Source organism: Pecten maximus, chromosome 18, assembly GCF_902652985.1.
Source record: "Pecten maximus chromosome 18, xPecMax1.1, whole genome shotgun sequence".
Taxonomy (NCBI): Eukaryota; Metazoa; Mollusca; class Bivalvia; order Pectinida; family Pectinidae; genus Pecten; species Pecten maximus.
This window is the reverse complement of record NC_047032.1, coordinates 23,890,301-23,912,958: the sequence shown is the minus strand read 5'-3', so window position 1 is coordinate 23,912,958 and position 22,658 is coordinate 23,890,301. Positions and strand designations below refer to the sequence as shown.

Sequence of the window (22,658 nt, the reverse complement as noted above, 5' to 3'; positions counted from 1 at the left end):
TGGGTGGTTGGGTGGTTAGTGGTAACACACTTGTCATTGGGTGGTCAGGTGGTCAGTGGTAACACACTTGTCTTTGGGTGGTCAGTGGTAACACACTTGTCTTTTGGTGGTTGGGTGGTCAGTGGTAACACACTTGGGTGGTTGGGTGGTCAGTAGTAACACACTTGTCTTTGGGTGGTCAGTGGTAACACACTTGTCTTTGGGTGGTTGGGTGGTCAGTGGTAACACACTTGGGTGGTTGGGTGGTTAGTGGTAACACACTTGTCATTGGGTGGTCAGGTGGTCAGTGGTAACACACTTGTCTTTTGGTGGTTGGGTGGTCAGTGGTAACACACTTGTCTTTGGGTGGTTGGGTGGTCAGTGGTAACACACTTGTCTTTGGGTGGTTGGGTGGTCAGTGGTAACACACTTGTCTTTGGGGTGGTTGGGTGGTCAGTGGTAACACACTTGCCTTTGGGTGGTCGGGTGGTCAGTGGTAACACACTTGTCTTTGGGTGGTTGGGTAGTCATTGGTAACACACTTGTCCTTGGGTGGTCAGTGGTAACACACTTGCCTTTGGGTGGTCGGGTGGTCAGTGGTAACACACTTGTCTTTGTGTGGTTGGGTGGTCATTGGTAACACACTTGTCCTTGGGTGGTCAGTGGTAACACACTTGCCTTTGGGTGGTCGGGTGGTCAGTGGTAACACACTTGTCTTTGGGTGGTCGGGTGGTCAGTGGTAAGACACTTGTCTTTGGGTGGTTGGGTGGTCAGTGGTAACACACTTGGGTGGTTGGGTGGTCAGTGGTAACACACTTGTCTTTGGGTGGTTGGGTGGTCAGTGGTAACACACTTGTCTTTGGGTGGTTGGGTGGTCAGTGGTAACACACTTGTCTTTGGGTGGTTGGGTGGTCAGTGGTAACACACTTGTCTTTGGGTGGTTGGGTGGTCAGTGGTAACACACTTGTCTTTGGGTGGTCGGGTGGTCAGTGGTAACACACTTGTCTTTGGGTGGTTGGGTGGTCAGTGGTAACACACTTGTCTTTGGGTGGGTGGGTGGTCAGTGGTAACACACTTGTCTTTGGGTGGTTGGGTGGTCAGTGGTAACACACTTGTCTTTGTGTGGTTGGGTGGTCATTGGTAACACACTTGTCCTTGGGTGGTCAGTGGTAACACACTTGCCTTTGGGTGGTCGGGTGGTCAGTGGTAACACACTTGTCCTTGGGTGGTCAGTGGTAACACACTTGTCTTTGGGTGGTCGGGTGGTCAGTAGTAACACACTTGTCTTTGGGTGGTCGGGTGGTCAGTGGTAAGACACTTGTCTTTGGGTGGTTGGGTGGTTAGTGGTAACACACTTGTCATTGGGTGGTCGGGTGGTCAGTGGTAACACACTTGTCTTTGGGTGGTTGGGTGGTCAGTGGTAACACACTTGGGTGGTTGGGTGGTTAGTGGTAACACACTTGTCATTGGGTGGTCAGGTGGTCAGTGGTAACACACTTGTCTTTTGGTGGTTGGGTGGTCAGTGGTAACACACTTGTCTTTGGGTGGTTGGGTGGTCAGTGGTAACACACTTGTCTTTGTGTGGTCGGGTGGTCAGTGGTAACACACTTGTCCTTGGGTGGTCAGTGGTAACACACTTGCCTTTGGGTGGTCGGGTGGTCAGTGGTAACACACTTGTCCTTGGGTGGTCAGTGGTAACACACTTGTCTTTGGGTGGTCGGGTGGTCAGTAGTAACACACTTGTCTTTGGGTGGTCGGGTGGTCAGTGGTAAGACACTTGTCTTTGGGTGGTTGGGTGGTTAGTGGTAACACACTTGTCATTGGGTGGTCGGGTGGTCAGTGGTAACACACTTGGGTGGTTGGGTGGTCAGTGGTAACACACTTGTCTTTGGGTGGTTGGGTGGTCAGTGGTAACACACTTGTCTTTGGGTGGTTGGGTGGTCAGTGGTAACACACTTGTCTTTGGGTGGTTGGGTGGTCAGTGGTAACACACTTGTCTTTGGTTGGTTGGGTGGTCAGTGGTAACACACTTGTCTTTGGGTGGTCGGGTGGTCAGTGGTAACACACTTGTCTTTGGGTGGTCGGGTGGTCAGTGGTAACACATTTGTCTTTGGGTGGTCGGGTGGTCAGTGGTAACACACTTGTCTTTGGTTGGTTGGGTGGTCAGTGGTAACACACTTGTCTTTGGGTGGTCGGGTGGTCAGTGGTAACACACTTGTTTTTGGGTGGTTGGGTGGTCAGTGGTTACACACTTGTCTTTGGGTGGTTGGGTAGTCAGTGGTAACACACTTGTCTTTGAGTGGTCGGGTGGTCAGTGGTAACACACTTGTTTTTGGGTGGTTGGGTGGTCAGTGGTTACACACTTGTCTTTGGGTGGTCGGGTGGTCAGTGGTAACACATTTGTCTTTGGGTGGTCGGGTGGTCAGTGGTAACACACTTGTCTTTGGGTGGTTGGGTGGTCAGTGGTAAGACACTTGTCTTTGGGTGGTTGGGTGGTCAGTGGTAACACACTTGTCTTTGGGTGGTTGGGTGGTCAGTGGTAACACACTTGTTTTTGGGTGTTCGGGTGGTCAGTGGTAACACATTTGTCTTTGGGTGGTCGGGTGGTCAGTGGTAACACACTTGTCTTTGGGTGGTTGGGTGGTCAGTGGTAACACACTTGGGTGGTCGGGTGGTCAGTGGTAACACACTTGTCTTTGGGTGGTTGGTGGTCAGTGGTAACTCACTTGGGTGGTTGGGTGGTTGGGTGGTTAGTGGTAACACACTTGTCATTGGGTGGTCGGGTGGTCAGTGGTAACACACTTGGGTGGTTGGGTGGTCAGTGGTAACACACTTGGGTGGTTGGGTGGTCAGTGATAACACACTTGGGTGGTTGGGTGGTCAGTGGTAACACAGTTGTCTTTGGGTGGTTGGGTGGTCAGTGGTAACACACTTGTCTTTGGGTGGTCTGGTGGTCAGTGGTAACACACTTGGGTGGTTGGGTGGTCAGTGGTAACACACTTGTCTTTGGTTGGTTGGGTGGTCAGTGGTAACACACTTGGGTGGTTGGGTGGTCAGTGGTAACTCACTTGTCTTTGGGTACTCGGGTGGTCAGTGGTAACACACTTGTCTTTGGGTGGTTGGGTGGTCAGTGGTAACACACGTGTCCTTTTGTAGGTTGAGAGTCGACACCAGCCAACAAAAGCTAAAGAAAAAGTCCAAGTTTGAGTCAATTTTAATTCCGGAAACTTTGGCGTGATATAATGACGTGACATCATCGTTCTGTCCATCGTTCTATTGTTCTACATCATTTATTTTCAAATCCCAATCCTGTGGCACTCAAAGGGTTAATTACACAACTTAAATTTTCCATAAGAAAGCTTCATTAATTACACAACTTAAATTTTCCATAAGAAAGCTTTATTAATTACACAACTTGAATTTTCCATAAGAAAGCTTTATTAATTACACAACTTAAATTTTCCATAAGAAAGCTTAATTAATTACACAACTTAAATTTTCCATAAGAAAGCTTTATTAATTACACAACTTGAATTTTCCATAAGAAAGCTTTATTAATTACACAACTTAAATTTTCCATAAGAAAGCTTTATTAATTACACAACTTAAATTTTCCATAAGAAAGCTTTATTAATTGCACAACTTAAATTTTCCATAAGAAAGCTTTATTTGATTTAAAGAAAAATCTTTTAATTAGGAGTGGAACCTTCCTTAAATTTTGTAGATTTTTTCCGATTGACAAGTTTTTGAATTAAACGAGGCCTGGTGTAGCTTCACTAATAAGACTTTGTTGGTTTAGGTGCTCACCTGAGGGTCTGACGACATTGAAATTCACAACGGTTGGAGATGTATGGAGTTACGGTGTTGTTTTGTGGGAAGCATTCACACATGGAAAGCGGCCGAGCTACGGTAAGGATTTAAGACAACTTGCCCAGCGACTTTTTGACGGAGAGAGACTTGAACGACCAAACGGAGAAGAGGGGTGTCCTGATCAGGTATGGGACCTGATGAAATGGTGCTGGAAGTACACACCAAATGAGAGGCCATCATTCCAGGAAATCGCAAATGAATGCATGTAAGCAACCAAGTTTTTATTTCGCTATTTATAGATCAGCAATTTTTGGCTCTAGCAACTTCCTTGGGTTATTTTCATCGAAATTCAGACTCTTATTTATGATCATGATATCTTGGATGTTGTATGAGTATCAGGGATGTAAGGTCAAGGTCACTGTTATTTTTTTTTTTAATATTCAATGTCAACACTGTAGTGGTTTCATTGCTCGAAGGATTTTTATCAAACTTCACACACTAATTAAGGACCAAAATATCTCAGATAAGTTTTAGTTTCATGGCTGTAGGGTCAAGGTTACCATTTCTATATTTTTAGGAAATCAATGTCAGCGCTTCTGAGACTGAGGGATTTGAATCAAACTCCAGATACTTGTAAAGGGCTATAATAGCTAGCGGGGGGCTGTAGGGGACATTTACTGCTTTAGCAATACTCAGTATGCTTGTTTTTAACGGGTTTATATCATCCGCTATTACGGCCTTTCGATGGACAAGTAATGCTTATCTGATTTTGTTAATTACAACCAGACAGGTAACTAAACCCTGGAAGTTTTTACTCATTTCTTTTAAAGTATGTACATTCATTCAACATAGTACAATTACAACAGGAAATGCATATATTTAACCTTCATGTATTTGTGTATAAGATACATTATGTTATTAGTTAGATATATAGGGTCTGATTTTTCTCAATTCATATACGGTCTGATTATTCTATATTCTCATTGGCTAAAACATGGTCACATGGTCAGTATTTTGGGATATTAACTTGATGTTTCTTTTTTTAGTAGCACTAAGTTAATATTGCATTTTTGACGTCATAATCATTGTGATGTCATAATGCCCCAAATGTTGTTTTTTTTTTTGCTGTTATCAAGGTTAATATAACCTTAGTATCCACCCTTTTGAAACCAATTTTCATGTCTATAAAAAATGTTAAAAAAGACCTTTTAATCAGTTGATAAACATGGTGTCATACCGACCTGATAGAATCTAAAATATTGACCTTGGACTTCATCCTCGGTCAATATTTGATTCTACCAGGTCAGTATAACACATATTAACCTTACCAAAGGTAACACAAATGATGAGGTACATGTAAGTATATACTGATATCACATATTTTACATGTTCTGTCAACATTGTCATCAATAACGTAAGACTTGATGTACATTTTCCACTTCTTCTCAGAAACCCCTGACCCAATTTTAAAGAAATTTTGCAGAAACTTTACATGGCCAAAGGTCAACGCAAATCATATGGTCCCCACCTCCCAGGGGACTGAGGGGCAGGGCCAAAAGAGGTCAAATTGACTGAAATTTCAAAAAATCTTCTTTTCAAAACCCAAACAAGGTAGAATCAAATACTTTTCATACATAGAAGGGTCTTAAGATATTTAACCAAAATTGTGAATTTCATGACCCTGGGGTCTCAAGTTTGCCCCTGGGGAAACTTACTATAGTTTATATAGGGAAATCACAATTTTGACTATCATTTGTTGGATTTATTTTGGAATCCATTCTAACTTGATTAGAATTAGCAGTTTTGGAAGGCAGTTTGATGGTATGCAAATGTTAGCTCTACTGACCGCCAGGGGAGGAGTCAAAAAGGGTTTAAATTGACAGAAATATTTCAAAACTTAGTTTTAGTATTAACGTATTTAATTTTATTTTGCAACCACGGTTTTCAGTGAAATTTTAAAAGAAATACGACTGGACACTGATAGTGAGGAGATACAGCCCGATCCCAATTTACAACAACAAGATGGAGTTCCTCCAAGCCGACTACCAACCCCTGTCGCCGGAGTAATCCCCCCTGTCATACCTGGAGTTAATGCCCTGGAGACTACTCAAGTACCTGTGCCAGGAGGACAAGATTCTGTGATTGGCTCTAACATCCGTACCAATTTACCATCTAATAATATTCCACATCAAAATGGCATAGTAATTACCTCCCCTGAATTAAACAGGAACACAATACAGTGTTCACAAGGTGCCAGCTTACCTACTTCACCTAACTCACTTAGAACTAATCTACACAACAGCCGAGTTCCTCTCAGTCCTGTGGGCCAACCATTTGACAGAGAATTACCAAGGAAACCTAGAGATGATTTCAGCTTTCTTCTTGTCAAGAAGGAACTGGAGGTCAATAGGGCAGACATGCTTGGACAAGTGAGTATACAAATATGTACCGTATTGATCCTCAAATTATTCAAGGTCAAAGGGGTCAAAAAGGCTGAAATATTTAAACGACTTCTTCTCAATAACCAAGAGTCCCATGGAGTTGATATTGGGTCTTTAATTAGCTTGCTGGGGTGAAGGGCTACCAAGTTTGTTCAAATGAATGACCCCGACTCACATTCAAGGTCACGTCGATCAAGTATGCTTAAATTTTTAAATGACTTTTAGTGAATAGCCAAAGTGCCGAGAGACATTATATTGGTCCTGTAGCATGCTTTCAAATAACTGCAGGATCCATATATGAAAAGATCACTGCATTGCAGGTGAGCGATTCGGGCCCATTGGGCCCTTGTTCATATTGCATTTTGGGACCGATCGAAAAACAACATGGCTGAAAGGCGGCCATCTTGGATTTTGACTATTGCAGGTTGCTCCTGCTATATTGTGCTATATCAAGTTATTAAATGTTTTGAAAGAAGAGTGAAGGCAGGAAAAATAAGAGAAAAGATCAATCTTTCATTCAAACTGATATAGATCATTCAATTTTGGGGGCCAAGATCCTTCAGGGATCTCTTGTTAAAAAAAATGCAGAACATTTTTTGTCATTTTTTTTTATTATTATTTTGTTTAAAGGGTGAATTTGGCTTTGTGTACAAGGGACAGTACAGGCAGAAAGAGGTCGCTGTAAAGGTGATAGAAGAAGGTCACCTTAACAAGTACAACGAGGAACTCTTTTGGGAGGAGGTTGATGTGTTTGGAAGAGCTTGCCACCCTAACATTGTCACATTTCTTGGATTTGTCAGAGATAGTACGTTCACTGCCTTAGTTTCTACACCATTCACTTTGTGGTACTTTCTTGATGTAGACAGATACACTGAAATCCTAATTGGCTTATTTCACCTTGTTTTTTGTGTACCTATTTTTTTCGATATGCCTATTTTTATTGCAGTTATTCTCCTTAATATGCTGTATGACTTTAAAATGAATGGTGTTTGGGCAATTCCTCCAACAGTTTTCCATCAACTTTTTTTAAACTGCTGTTGGCACACACCGACATTGTGCAACTGAACTTGCACTTGTGATTCCACTTTTTTGATAGCAGTTATTCCCCTTTGCTTATATTTGTAGACAGAATTTTCTCTGGACAACTCTTTCAACAATTTTCATGCAAACTTTTTCCAAACTTTTGTAGTCAGCATCCATGCACACTGAAGTTGTGCACTCATATATGCTTACTGTTTTGATCAGCTAATTTGTCCCATTTTAACTTAAGGACTCGCACAACTAAATCAGCCAATCAGCTGCTTTTTCACCTGAACCATGTCCCTGATGAAAATGTGTTTCTTAGGTTTGTAGCTGTTTTCCTGAGTAAATAACATATAAAATTGGTACTAGTGGGGTGACACCTAAAGGAGTGTCACAGAAAGAATGAAGTGTAGTTAGGGAAGATAACTCTGGATGAGCATGAAAGACAGAAAAAAATAAATGCTGAGAGTGATACAGAAATGTCCGTCTTGAGTTCAGAGGTTCCATGCACGAGTCCTGGTTTACATCAAAATCGTTCAATGTCAATATTTCGACAAATAAGAAGCATCAGCGTGGTTATATGGCAAGAAAAACCGTGAGGTTGAATTTGCATCTAAAAGTTGACCGATTGAATTCCTCAATGTGGTTGCTATGGCAATGAATCCCATGTGGTTGAATTCGAATTCCCCTATTTACAAAAATGTACCATTTTGCATCCAAATCCATTGTCTAAACTTCGACAAATCAGAAACCTTGATATGGCAATGATACCCATGCAATGGAATTCGCAGTCCCCTAATACCAATATATACCATATACCAATGATAATCGAAATCAAACAATATCTAAATTTTTACCAGTCAGAGGCAAATAAGTCTGTGGCGGCCATCTTGGCTGACCGATCGGAAAATAAAAGATCAGTTGCAAACCCCATGACATTGAAGAACATTTGTGTCAATTTTTTTTTAAGTTGGCTACTAAATAGATTATTGGTTATCTTATAACACTGGTAACCCCAAAAACCTTTATTTCCTTTCCTTTAGCATAAATACCTTCACTTGCTCTTAATTTCCTCACTTTCACTTAATTTTCTGACTTGCACTTAATTTATTCCCGCGACATTTAAAACTCAAAAATACGTTTACAAATTAATACTGGCGCGAGGAAATTGAAGGTTTGAGGGTTACCACTGTAATAATTTTCACAATTCTTCAGTTTTCTGGAATATGACACATTAATTGATTATGAGACATCAATTGGCATCTATGCAAGCATACGTTATGGTCTCTCGTGTGTTGTTGTTCAGTGAGGTAGTCACCCACTACTATAAGGAGACCCAGACTCAAAACGATCCTGATTGCAATATATACACGTGTTGATAAAACAACCAAACAATCAACCCTAAGTTCATCTTAGTAACAGATGTACTCGCGGTATTCTAATCGATAAATAATTACATATACGATAAAAGATCAAAACAAATGTCATCTATATCATTATGATGTCAAAATCAGGGCTTCTAGGGACCACCCAACCAAATCGAAAATAGATTGTGGGTTTTTCCCGTTTGGGCAGAAGATTTAATAGGAAGGTGAATGCATCCGGGCCTACTGATTGGATATTTAGGTGACTGTTGACGTAACATCCGCCACCTCTCAATAAAATACGACCCTTTTTCAAAACCCTATTGTGTCCGTTCTATGAAAGATATAGAAAAACTAAAGATAAGCTTTTCTTCAGAACTATCTCTTCTTGTTTTGTTTGGAGTTTCAGATTTTTGGATTAAAACGCTGATTTTTAAGGACCTGTTAAACAGAAGCTACCGGTCAAAGTGACGATTTTGGCATGTTTGACCCAAAATATCTCATAAATACGAATTTCCACAGGGATACCAAATACATCCAGACCTAGATCGAGCCGAGTTTTACAACGGTTCAAAAGACCATCAAAATTGTATGTGCCATTTTTTCCGCTCCCAAATCGCTACAATAGCCGGCAAAAATGGCGAATTAGCTCATACTATCATTACGTTCCGTAAGGAACGATAACGAGTTATCGTCCCTTACTACACTTCATTCTTTACTTTCTGTATATGAGAATAAAGAGTAGGGTCTTGAGATTTGAAAAATCAAAAATATATACTCCTACTGAAAATAAAATGATGTAGGATTCTAGGTGTAAAAAGGCAGGAATTCCCCAGGTGGGGATTCCCCAGTGCACTGTAAATATCAGGGTTACTGTCTTTTGAGTACCTATGTCCTCTTAAATGCCATTAAACCTATACAATAACAACATTTATCTGATAGAAAAAATTTGATATGAATTTCACCTCATTTAAATTTCAAACGAGCGAAAGAAGGGATGGAGTCACTAGTAATAACATGTAAGTAAATGATTTAGTTGTGTGAGCCCTTACGAGTATTAGTTTGTCATCCTAGCAACAGTTCTAGTCTTAATTAGAAGTGTTTTGGGGCTGGGTGTGAATCGGGGAGGACTGGTGATAGACATCTTGTTGGTAGACATCTTTGCACCCTGTATTACTTTGTTCCTGTTAAATTTCTGACATCCCTGTTATTTTATCTATTTTTAGCCCACATGCTCGTAATGGAGTTTGTGCCCAAGGGATCTTTATCCATGTACTTATCTAACTGTAGTAAAGGCGAAGCAACACTTTCTCTTCGTCAGAATCTCGGAATCATGACTGACATTGCCTCGGTAAGTTTTTTGAGCGATTTGGGTACTCCACTGCAGCATGTGTTACTGATCAAAGAGATGCATGACCCTGGGATCTCACATTTGCCCCTGGGAAGGGGATAAACTTTACTATATTTTATATACGGAAATCACATTTTTCATCATCATTTGTTTTATTTCTATTGGAATTCATTCTAACTTTGTTAACATTATCAGCATGGGATGACAGCTTAATGCTATCCACATGTTGGCCCTGACTGGGTCCTTGGACTGATGAGTTGGACCAATTAAATTTACCGAAATATTTCGAAACGGATTTGCATTTATTAGTCTCTTAAACATACATTTTCTGGAGTGAATGTATTTACAAATGAAAATTAAGATTGATAATAACCTATCGTTACTAGTTTTTGGATGTTATCAATCCTACTTTTCAAAATAGTTATACCTCCACAACTAAGTTAGAGGGTGTACTTAAATCATGGTGTCATTTCTGTCTATAAATGGAACATTGTCTGAAGTAATACTCTTCACTCTCTTGCAACTTGACATACATAAATGATATCTAAAAGTAGTTTTTATGCTTTGGGAATTTCTGGGAATTCTGGCCATTTAATAATTGCACAAATTTCAGTGCCAGAGTTGAATATTAAATTAGCCTTTGACTTTTATTTCTATCTGAGTAAACAGATAAAACATGGACAAGTGTGGAAGTTATTATTTGGCTTACAATTGTAGTTTTCTTACACAGGGAATGCAGTATCTTGTCCAGCAAAATATCATTCATTGTGATTTAGCAGCCAGGAACATCCTGTTAATGGACAACATGATGGCTAAAATCTCGGACTTCGGCCTCTCCAAAGCATTGTCTAAAGATAAGGACTATTACTGCCGTGGCTCCCAAAAGAGGATGCCATGTTGGTGGTATGTATAATATATAACCCACACATCTAGGTGGGTCTCCGTTTGTCTTGTATATTTGTCCATCAGTCTAGCAGTCTATCATTCTGTCCATCTGTCTATTTGTCTGTCCATCAGTCTGTATGTACATGTATGTCTAACTATCAGTCCGTCCGTCCATCTGTATGTCTGTCTGTCCGTCCATCTGTATGTCTGTCATTCAGTCTGTTCATACATTTATCAGACTGAACATACCTATATGTCTGTCCATCTGTCTGTACATGTTATAGGTGAATATATGTGCCAATAATAGTATGATATTACTTAAATGTGAGTGATTTGCCATGATTACCAGTAATTAAATATTTACTTGAGCAATGCAGGTCCTCTGGGCCTCTTGTATTAAGCTTGCCAAGGTAAAGTCCAGAGGAGCTTATTGCTATACCTCCTTATGTCAATACCAGCATCATCCATACACAGCTAGGCTAAGTTTTTATAAAACAGTGTTGTGTCAATACCAGCGTCATCCATACACAGCTAGGCTAAGTTTTTAAACGAACATTAATGTTCGGTTATTGTGACTGAGAAATATAACCATATATGGTAGCCACATTCACCAATACGCCATCTACTGTCTGTTTCAATGAAATATGGCTGCCCCCATTGCCTTACGCTTCAAATAATTTACTTGCAAAAACATCTTCGTTTTATATAGTAGTTTTACCGAAAAGGTTGAAATGTATTCAGTAGGTGTTTTCAAGATGCATACGATTTGAGAAATGCATAACTCTAGCGAAATGAAAAGACTAAATGAACCTGAACTTTGCGAATAACTCCGGTCCAGGTCAATATATTTATGTAAACAACTATTGCGCAGGCGCATTCATCTCCGGATGTTTAGAAAGTTTTGCTCTTCTGTGTTCTTTCCAAAACGGCTGACATTATAGCATAGGTCTGCAAATTTGTCCGCGATTTACTTAAATGTGTAATATATATATTCTAGAATGTTACATCATTATCAACTAGGTGTGTATTTCTATAATTTAGAGAAAGAAATATATCAATGACGGCATACGAGACGATACATTGTATCATACTATACTGTAGTTACTGTACGTGTTTGCGAGAAAGAACTGTACATATGTACAGGCTTACAATTAGGTGGCATTTGTGGTCAGGGTGACTGGTCATAGCGTTAAAATTGTCATCGATTTCCATATACCATTTTCCTTTGACGAAAATGACCCAATAAATCAAATGCAAATGATAATATCTTGCTATGTGCACGGGATTGCTTGTTGTAGGCGATACTTGGAACGTATTTACTGTTGTAAGGGAGGTAACTGCAAGATTTACGGAAATCAAAAATAAACCAATTTGATTGGTCGATTCTTCCTTCACTTTGGCATGGGGTGTACAATCGAAGTGACAGATAACTACGGCAATATTCAGATGATATCAACAATAACATTTTTGGATACGTGTGGTTGGCAGTTGTTGTCATGTTTAAAATGAACAATTATATAGCTTGTTTTTATTTCGGCAAAGACGAGAATATTTACTGAAACGGACCACACGTGAAGCAGACTTGGAAATACCGAAACGAAGAAAAATCGGGCTTAATTATAATATAAATTGGCATTATTTTCAGAGGATTGACCAAAATATATGTTCTGCAATGCCTGATTGTATCATATATAAAATATTAGAGGTTTATTTGACCGAATTTTAAATTAATTCATTTGCGAATCGCGGCCCGATTGTCGTTGGAGTTGAATTACCGAAATGGCCGATAGTCGACCCAAAATCGATATTTTTACGAGAATTTTTGTTTTCTTTTACCTGAAAGTATTTTGAAATAATTTGCAAAATACCGAATTCACGACCAAATTTTCGATTGCGACGAACTTCTGTGACGGTGTTAAGTTCATGTTAAGTTATATCTGAATAAAATCAGCTGTTACATGGCTACGTTTACTATGCACTACGTCTACTAGGTTATTTTTTTTTAAAGACGGAAATCCGGATTATCTAAAAACAAATGCAAAAATACTTGTGATATTCACTTAATATGATATTCAGTCGTTAATTGTTATCTGTAGTTTGATAACTTCTGATATTTTGTGATTGATACTCTATATAATATTGCTGTGGAACTTGTGTTATTTTTCAAACAAATTCATTTTAATAATTTGTTAATTTAGAATTTTCATCAAGTCATAATCAAGACTTGAAATTCTCACTACACCATACTTCAAACACAGAGTAATCGATGAATTGATAAACTGAAAATTTAAGTCAAGCAAATGAGTTAATATTTACCTTAAATATTTTTTCAATATACAACAAATGTTCAGATGACTATTTGTGCCATGCTGTTACAAGATTTCAGTTACAATTCTAAAATTGAATTAGTATGTAAATTAATATATGTTATCCTGTCAATATCCACAAAGCGAGTGTAGTCTACTGTACTCAAAGTCATGCCAGTAGATAGCGGTACATATACTTTCTGCTTACATCTAGTGCTTACTTGTGTGAACTATTAATCAATAACAAAATGGTTCATATATTTCTATATATGACTTCACAAATTATGTGGTGTCTGAAGATCTGAATGAAGTGAATAAACGATGTATTAAATTATTTTTATGAAATATTCAAGTCACAGATCATTCTCTTTTTTAAAATATTGATTTCAGGTCCATTTTGGTAATTCAAATATGACGGCAATCAGGCCTCGAATGGCGAATGATTACAAACATTTTAAATACGTCTCGGTCAAATAAACCCCTAATATTTTACATATGATTAATTTTGACATTGGAGAACATATAATTGTGTCCATTCTCTAATATAAGCACTGGTAGAAAGTACAGAATAGAGCTTGATAAATATATAATCAAAATTACTAATTACCCCGGTAAATATAACATTTTACGTAAACCTCCCATGACTGATGGTGAACTTAAACTTGCAAATCTCCTGTGTCATTCCAATTTTGATATGTGTAAATATATACACGAACGGTATATATATAGATAAAGATATGGAATTATTCACAAATTTGCATACAATTATGGAATCTTATAACACCCCAAAAACTGTTCTCTCCACATAAAGGATGTGATTTGTGCAATTCATGTGTCATCCCATCGAATGGACTGTAACCTTTATCAGTTTGAAGTTGAAAATGAAGCTTGAAGTTTTCTTTTCCTGTTTGCTGAATTATTTGATGAAGATAGTCTTTATATGGTTGTTATTCTTTATCACATTGTGTACAATGCTGTAATTATACCAGAAGTATATCTTCTCATATAAAGATTTATTAACATCAAATGATTCCTGAACAAAAGGAGTCGAAGTTTTTTGTTTTGAAGTACCATACATGCTTGAGTACAGTTTCAATAGGATACATTCCTAATCCGGGCCTTGATTAGCAGCTCTGGTTTTGGTTTTCAGTAGTTCTTTAAGTGTGTTTCATCATATTAAGTTGAAATATGCTAAACTAACGATGGAACTAGCCTAAATTTAGTGCATATTAGAAGTTGGCATCAATAAGGTCACAGAGTCCTGGCTGTATTATAACTGATGATGGCTTCCCGAAAGAAAGAAGACATATTTTATTTTCATCCATCCAAGATAGATCAATAAACTTCCAATTTCAATCAGGACCTTACAGAAATATGCATGTGTCCAATCATATCAGAACAGCTGCAAACATTTCAAATAATTGGCAATTAATTCCTAAACCAATATCAGTAAATTTATCGACTTTAAACTTAGAAGATTACTGATTTTGCATTAAACAATAATGTTCGTTTACAGTACTTCCAGTACTTTGATTATAAAACAGTGTTGTGTCAATACCAGCGTCATCCATAGACAGCTAGGCTAAGTTTTTATAAAACAGTGTTGTGTCAATGCCAGCGTCATCCATAGACAGCTCTAGGTTAAGTTTTTATAAAACAGTGTTGTGTCAATACCAGCGTCATCCATAGACAGCTAGGCTAAGTTTTTATAAAACAGTGTTGTGTGATCAATGCCAGCATCATCCATAGACAGCTAGGCTAAGTTTTTATAAAACAGTGTTGTGTCAATGCCAGCGTCATCCATAGACAGCTAGGCTAAGTTTTTATAAAACAGTGTTGTGTCAATGCCAGCGTCATCCATAGACAGCTAGGCTAAGTTTTTATAAAACAGTGTTGTGTCAATGCCAGCGTCATCCATAGACAGCTAGGCTAAGTTTTTATAAAACAGTGTTGTGTCAATGCCAGCGTCATCCATAGACAGCTAGGCTAATTAAGTTTTTATAAAACAGTGTTGTGTCAATACCAGCGTCATCCATACACAGCTAGGTTACAGTTTTTATAAAACAGTGTTGTGTCAATGCCAGCGTCATCCATACACAGCTAGGTTACAGTTTTTATAAAACAGTGTTGTGTGATCAATGCCAGCGTCATCCATAGACAGCTAGGTTAAAGTTTTTATAAAACAGTGTTGTGTCAATGCCAGCGTCATCCATACACAGCTACGTTAAAGTTTTTATAAAACAGTGTTGTGTCAATGCCAGCGTCATCCATACACAGCTAGGTTACAGTTTTTATAAAACAGTGTTGTGTTCATTCTAATGAGAATACAGGTAATGTATTTGACATGTGTGTACCTTGTGACAATTAGACCTTATCATTTGCAGACCTGCTGACCTTTACCTTGATCTTTGACCTACTTTTAACTGTGGTTACACTATATATGTTAACAATATGAGGAAGGGTTTTCATATTTGATGTCTGTGTACCTTGTGACAAGACCATTCCTTTGGCGCTACAGTTGTGGATCTGCTTGCCTTGACTGTGAACTTTGACCTACTTTTAAAACACTAACCCACTTGGCGAACTATGTTCTCTTCTAAAAACTTTGTTTGTAACTCTCGTTGGCAGTAACGTGACCTAGGGTATCTAGCTAGATATGTAGATTATACTTAGTGTGATTGTTGTATGTTAATTAAGGTCACATGATCTATATACAGGTGTGCCCCGGAAGTGCTTCTCTATCGACGCCTCACACACCAGAGTGATGTGTGGAGTTACGGTATTGTGACGTGGGAGATCTTTACTCTAGGGGAAACCCCTAACATCTGTGAGGTTGGTGGTAAGGACATCAAGGATCTCATACACATCGGCCTCAACCATATGGAGAAAGGGTTCCGCCTTAAGAAAGAGAAGACAAAAAATTGTCCAGATGATGTTTATGAATTGATGATGAAATGTTGGGCTTGGGAGGCCAGAGATCGGCCACAATTCTCCTTTATATATCAAGAGTGTCTGTAAGTGTATCCAGAATTTACTGCATATTATGGCCTTTCCATAAATCCTGTCACTAGTATTATTAATATCAAATGTCTGTTAATATTCATGTGCCGAAGGACAGCACTATATCAAGTTCTACATAAGCCTGTTTAATGTATCGTAAGGTTTGGATGGTTTGGTGGTTTGTGAAACATTCTGTGATGAAGTTGACAACACTGGTCAGCCAATGTCTCATCGCTCTCTTAGTAGTACAGAAAGGTTTCTCGAGTTACAATAAGAATACATTTTGAAAAGCACAATTTAGCAGAACTCAATAAATGTCAACAAATTTGGGATCTATTTAATAGCTTTATATCTTTAAACACTTTGTTCAGAAGGTAGCTTGTGCTGCCTTCTGAAATGCCAGTTGTACAATGGAACTTTGCCAGAAACCATGTAACAACTCGACCAATGGTTTGTCAGCAGCAGTGCTCTCATCTTCACTAGCCAACTCCATGAACCAGCAGCCTTGGCTAGCCAAGATCCAGTGCTCTATATAATGCTGAAATATCTGTATCTGTTTTAGATGTATTTATATATAGTGTAGGGGTAAAATCATGCCACTGGTCAAGGCTGTATACCATTCATCTATGCTCAATACTTGACATCTTGTGTTAAAATCTTCTATTTTGATGCCTTTTTGGTATGCATTGTCTTCTCATCAAGGAAACATGTAGTGTCAGAATTGATTCAGTGGCCCTCATAAGAAGAACACAGAGAGCTAAGTCAGCTTTCTGCTTGTTTTGTTTGTTGGGTTTATCATCCTGTGAACAGCCAGGGTCATTTTGAGGCAGGTCTCCATGTCGTAGTTGGTGGCTACCTCACTGAACAACATAGGGGAGGCCCATTGTATGCCATCCACAGTAATTAGGGTAAAGTGTCTGACCCAAGGACACAACCAGGACAGCACAGACTGGTCAGTTTCTCAGCTTCCCAACAAACACAAACCAACATGGATAGGGAGCATCGAACCACACACCTCAGCTGTTCACCTGAGATTACGTGGCTGGCACTCTAACATGCCGAACTGTCGCGACCCCTGAGATTATGTGGCTGGCACTCTAACATGCCGAACTGTCGCGACCCCTGAGATTACGTGGCTGGCACTCTAACATGCTGAACTGTCCCGACCCCTGAGATTACGTGGCTGGCACTCTAACATGCCGAACTGTCCCGACCCCTGAGATTACGTGGCTGGCACTCTAACATGCCGAACTGTCCCGACCCCTGAGATTACGTGGCTGGCACTCTAACATGCCGAACTGTCGCGACCCCTGAGATTACGTGGCTGGCACTCTAACATGCCGAACTGTCCCGACCCCTGAGATTACGTGGCTGGCACTCTAACATGCCGAACTGTCGCTACCCCTGAGATTACGTGGCTGGCACTCTAACATGCCGAACTGTCGCTACCCCTGAGATTATGTGGCTGGCACTCTAACATGCCGAACTGTCACGACCCCTGAGATTACGTGGCTGGCACTCTAACATGCCGAACTGTCGCGACCCCTGAGATTACGTGGCTGGCACTCTAACATGCCGAACTGTCGCGACCCCTGAGATTATGTGGCTGGCACTCTAACATGCCGAACTGTCGCGACCCCTGAGATTACGTGGCTGGCACTCTAACATGCCGAACTGTCGCGACCCCTGAGATTACGTGGCTGGCACTCTAACATGCTGAACTGTCGCGACCCCTGAGATTACGTGGCTGGCACTCTAACATGCTGAACTGATTACGTGGCTGGCACTCTAACATGCTGAACTGATTACGTGGCTGGCACTTAACATGCTGAACTGATTACATGGCTGGCACTCTAACATGCTGAACTGTCGCGACCCCTGAGATTACGTGGCTGGCACTCTAACATGCTGAACTGTCGCGACCCCTGAGATTACGTGGCTGGCACTCTAACATGCTGAACTGTCGCGACCCCTGAGATTACGTGGCTGGCACTTTAACATGCCGAACTGATTACGTGGCTGGCACTCTAACATGCTGAACTGTCGCGACCCCTGAGATTACATGGCTGGCACTCTAACATGCCGAACTGATTACGTGGCTGGCACTCTAACATGCTGAACTGTCGCGACCCCTGAGATTACGTGGCTGGCACTCTAACATGCCGAACTGATTACGTGGCTGGCACTCTAACATGCTGAACTGTCGCGACCCCTGAGATTACGTGGCTGGCACTCTAACATGCTGAACTGTCGCGACCCCTGAGATTACGTGGCTGGCACTCTAACATGCCGAACTGATTACGTGGCTGGCACTCTAACATGCTGAACTGTCGCGACCCCTGAGATTACGTGGCTGGCACTCTAACATGCTGAACTGTCGCGACCCCTGAGATTACGTGGCTGGCACTCTAACATGCCGAACTGATTACGTGGCTGGCACTCTAACATGCTGAACTGTCGCGACCCCTGAGATTACGTGGCTGGCACTCTAACATGCCGAACTGATTACGTGGCTGGCACTCTAACATGCTGAACTGTCGCGACCCCTGAGATTACGTGGCTGGCACTCTAACATGCTGAACTGTTGCGACCCCTGAGATTACGTGGCTGGCACTCTAACATGTTGAACTATCGCGACCCCTGAGATTACGTGGCTGGCACTCTAACATGCTGAACTATCGCGACCCCTGAGATTACGTGGCTGGCACTCTAACATGCTGAACTATCGCGACCCCCTTAGTGCTGTGAAGGGTTATACATGTTTTTCTGATCAATCAATTGCCAAAGTTATTCCCCTTTAAAAATATGTTTAGATGTTTCTTATAACCTTGCTTAATTATCTCACTGTAATAAAAACAGTTTTACTCGAAACAGGATGTTTCAGAAACTGTTTTAGAATTGTGCAGTCAATAGTTTCTCTACAAAAACTAGTTCCTGCATCTCTACAGTTATTTTAGTGAAGTAATCCTCAATTTTATTTTGGTATGTGATATACTATGGTTTATTTGATTGTTGATGACATCAGACTATAAAACATAAGATTCTATGAAAAAAGAATGCAACATGCTTATATTTTATACAATTGATAATTATATTTTTTGCAGATCATTTCTGAAAAAGTATGGAGAGACTATTCAGCAGTAACAAGCAATCATCATGTAAGTCGTCATGTAAGTCGTCATGTAAGTCATCATGGAAGTGTGGGACAGCTAGGTTGTCATGGAACGAGGTTTATGTGACCAGATGGGCTGCAACACAAAATAGTGGTTCAGATGGATGAACCTTAAAGTAAACGACAGGGATGGATTGCAACACAGCCAGTCCTCAAACAATATTCAGCATGTCCAAATCAATGATTCTAGCCTCACCTATCCAAAAAGAGACATCACATTATCTGATAGGTTTTTTTTGTTGTTGTTGTTGTTTTTGGGGGGGGGGTTGCAGATTTTTTCAGAAACAAGGGTTGTTAGATATGTATTTTAAGAAATGAGAAAAAATAACAAAGCAAAATGTCATAAAAATATTGAATTTTATATATGAACTCAGCATATTATGTTTAGCATTATCTGGTAGAGATTCACTAGTAACCATCAAGTATCCTGAAACAGCATTCAGTGTTTATGATTTTCACTCAGGATATGACCCGTATCATCTTCTAGACATATACACACATGTAGCTTTCTTTCAAATATGGAGACGTTATATCTACATTCATCAGTTATATGGAAGGATGCTTGGATTTTGTACATGAAAATTAACTTTCTGCTTTAAAATTTTCTTGTGTTTAGATAATTGATGATATGTCAGATTAATTAACTTCAAACTTGTTATTTAAATTAATTATATGAATTTAATTTTTTTTTACCAAATATAAATTTGGACTCCATTGTATATTTAGAGTTATTGCTCATCATATGGCTGTAAACTGTCCACTTCATAATTTTATTTATTCGTAATGATTGACAGATAAATATCAATAATTAACTTGATACAGCTGTGATAGATTATGGTTCAGATATAATGTGTAGTCATGTGGTACAAACAATGTACTGGTACAGGGATAATTATGGTACAGTGATGATATGTGTACATGGATAATTACGGTACAGAGATAATATATGTACATGGATAATTACTGTACAGAGATAATATGTGTACATGGATAATTACGGTACAGAGATAATATGTGTACCTGGATAATTAGGGTACAGAGATAATATGTGTACATGGATAATTACGGTACAGTGATGATATGTGTACATGGATAATTACGGTACAGTGATGATATGTGTACATGGATAATTACGGTACAGAGATGATATGTGTACATGGATAATTACTGTACAGAGATAATATGTGTACATGGATAATTACGGTACAGAGATAATATGTGTACATGGATAATTATGGTACAGAGATAATATGTGTGTTTGGATAATTACGGTACAGTGATGATATGTGTACATGGATAATTACGGTACAGAGATAATATGTGTACATGGATAATTACGGTACAGTGATGATATGTGTACATGGATAATTACGGTACAGAGATAATATGTGTACATGGATAATTACGGTACAGTGATGATATGTGTACATGGATAATTACGGTACAGAGATAATATGTGTGTTTGGATAATTACGGTACAGTGATGATATGTGTACATGGATAATTACTGTACAGAGATAATATGTGTACATGTACATGGATAATTACGGTACAGAGATAATATGTGTACATGGATAATTACGGTACAGAGATAATATGTGTACATGGATAATTACGGTACAGAGATGATATGTGTACATGGATAATTACGGTACAGTGATGATATGTGTACATGGATAATTACGGTACAGTGATGATATGTGTACATGGATAATTACGGTACAGAGATAATATGTGTACATGGATAATTACTGTACAGAGATAATATGTGTACATGGATAATTACGGTACAGTGATGATATGTGTACATGGATAATTACGGTACAGAGATAATATGTGTGTTTGGATAATTACGGTACAGAGATAATACGGTATGTGTATAAGGATTTAGTTAGTCATGTGGTACCTGCATAGTATTGGTATATAAATATTACAAATATAGTCATATCATCGAATGTTATGGTAAATGGATAATTTTGGCACAGATATATATTTATTACATTTTTACTAGTCAAATATTGCAATTTATCAATTTGATAAAACATTTTATTACTGCAGGGTTGATATTACAGCGATGATAGAAGAAATCACAGTGATAACCTTTTTTTTCTTATCGAAACAGTACTTTTTTTAGCTCTGATGCAAATTTAACCACGGTGTAATATAAGTGGTTATCTTACCGAACTTCTGAAGTATACATTGCAGGCTTTGATAAAATACTTATTTGAAAATAGTTATAGAAGCAAAACTTGCCTGGTAAGAGCAGAAAATGGTGGATTTGTGTTGAGCATGCTGCTCATTTAAAATGGTCTGGTAATGTTGTCAGTAATTAAGGTCATACAGATATGGCATCATACATTATGCTACTGATTCCTGCGCTTTTTAATGTATTCTTTTTTCTGTCTTTTTTTTTCGTCTTTAAGAATGAAATTAGAAAATTGAATGGTTTAATATAACATATATTTTGCACTCGTGAACATTATTGCTATACTTGTGAAATATATGTTATATTCAAAGAATATTATTCAATATTCTCTATGATATAGATGTGGTTGTACATATAACATAGTCACACAAATGACTAAGGAAGACAATTGTCTGGATATCGGGCCAACTATCACTGTGCCATTGAAACATCCTTTTTTAGCTCACCTTGTTCCAAAGGACCAAGGCGCACTTATGCCATACTGTGGTGTCTGTCCGTCCATCCATCAGTCAACAATTGACTGAATTTGGTAAGAAGTATCCACATGTGGCTGGGATTCAAATTTATACAAATGATGGGGCGAGTCATAAGATTGTCTTCGGCAGTATGCTTCAGTGAGGTAGCACTATAAATCGGCAAAAGTTCCGGCCTATCACAAGGAGACTTAACACAAACATACCGCAGCCTCCCAAAACACACATACGCACTCACCACAAACATGCATGTCGCACGCACGGGAGGTTGTCCTTAAATGACCTTAGCTGTTAATAGGACGTTAAACAAAATAAACCAAACTAAACCAAGATTGTCTTCCTTCATCATTTTCATCATTTGTGTTACTACGTTATATATCTAATTATTACCACAATGCATGTGTTGTTGATTCAAAGATAATAAATTTGAATTTCCCATTGTAGTTGTAATATGTTGAATATAGATATTTATGTACAGTACTGTTGAATGTAGGAATCATTTTTCAGTTTTTAGGTCTCCTGAGAGGAAGTCTCAAGTAATCTATTCCAATCACCTTTTGTCTGTTGTCATCCGTCATTAAATTTTTGTAAATTGCATCTGTAAATGATTTACATTTTCGACTTCTCAGAAACCACTGAACCAATTTC

At 39.1% G+C, this 22,658-nt stretch overlaps 1 protein-coding gene across 2 annotated transcripts in view; it reads left to right on the top strand.

Annotated features, from left to right (window-relative positions):
• Window positions 1-19,646, top strand: part of LOC117316576 (tyrosine-protein kinase JAK2-like) — a 49,254-nt gene extending 29,608 nt beyond the window's left edge. The window contains exons 17-23 of one of the 2 annotated variants that reach the window (XM_033871237.1): window positions 3,779-4,054; window positions 5,738-6,218; window positions 6,861-7,035; window positions 9,844-9,968; window positions 10,699-10,871; window positions 15,877-16,173; window positions 19,264-19,646. In XM_033871237.1, coding sequence (XP_033727128.1) covers window positions 3,779-4,054; window positions 5,738-6,218; window positions 6,861-7,035; window positions 9,844-9,968; window positions 10,699-10,871; window positions 15,877-16,173; window positions 19,264-19,303 — 1,567 coding nt within the window. In that variant the 3' untranslated portion in view covers window positions 19,304-19,646. The remainder of the gene's footprint in view (window positions 1-3,778; window positions 4,055-5,737; window positions 6,219-6,860; window positions 7,036-9,843; window positions 9,969-10,698; window positions 10,872-15,876; window positions 16,174-19,263) is intronic. The other variant, XM_033871238.1, reaches the window with a different exon arrangement.
• The last annotated feature ends 3,012 nt before the right edge of the window (window positions 19,647-22,658 follow it).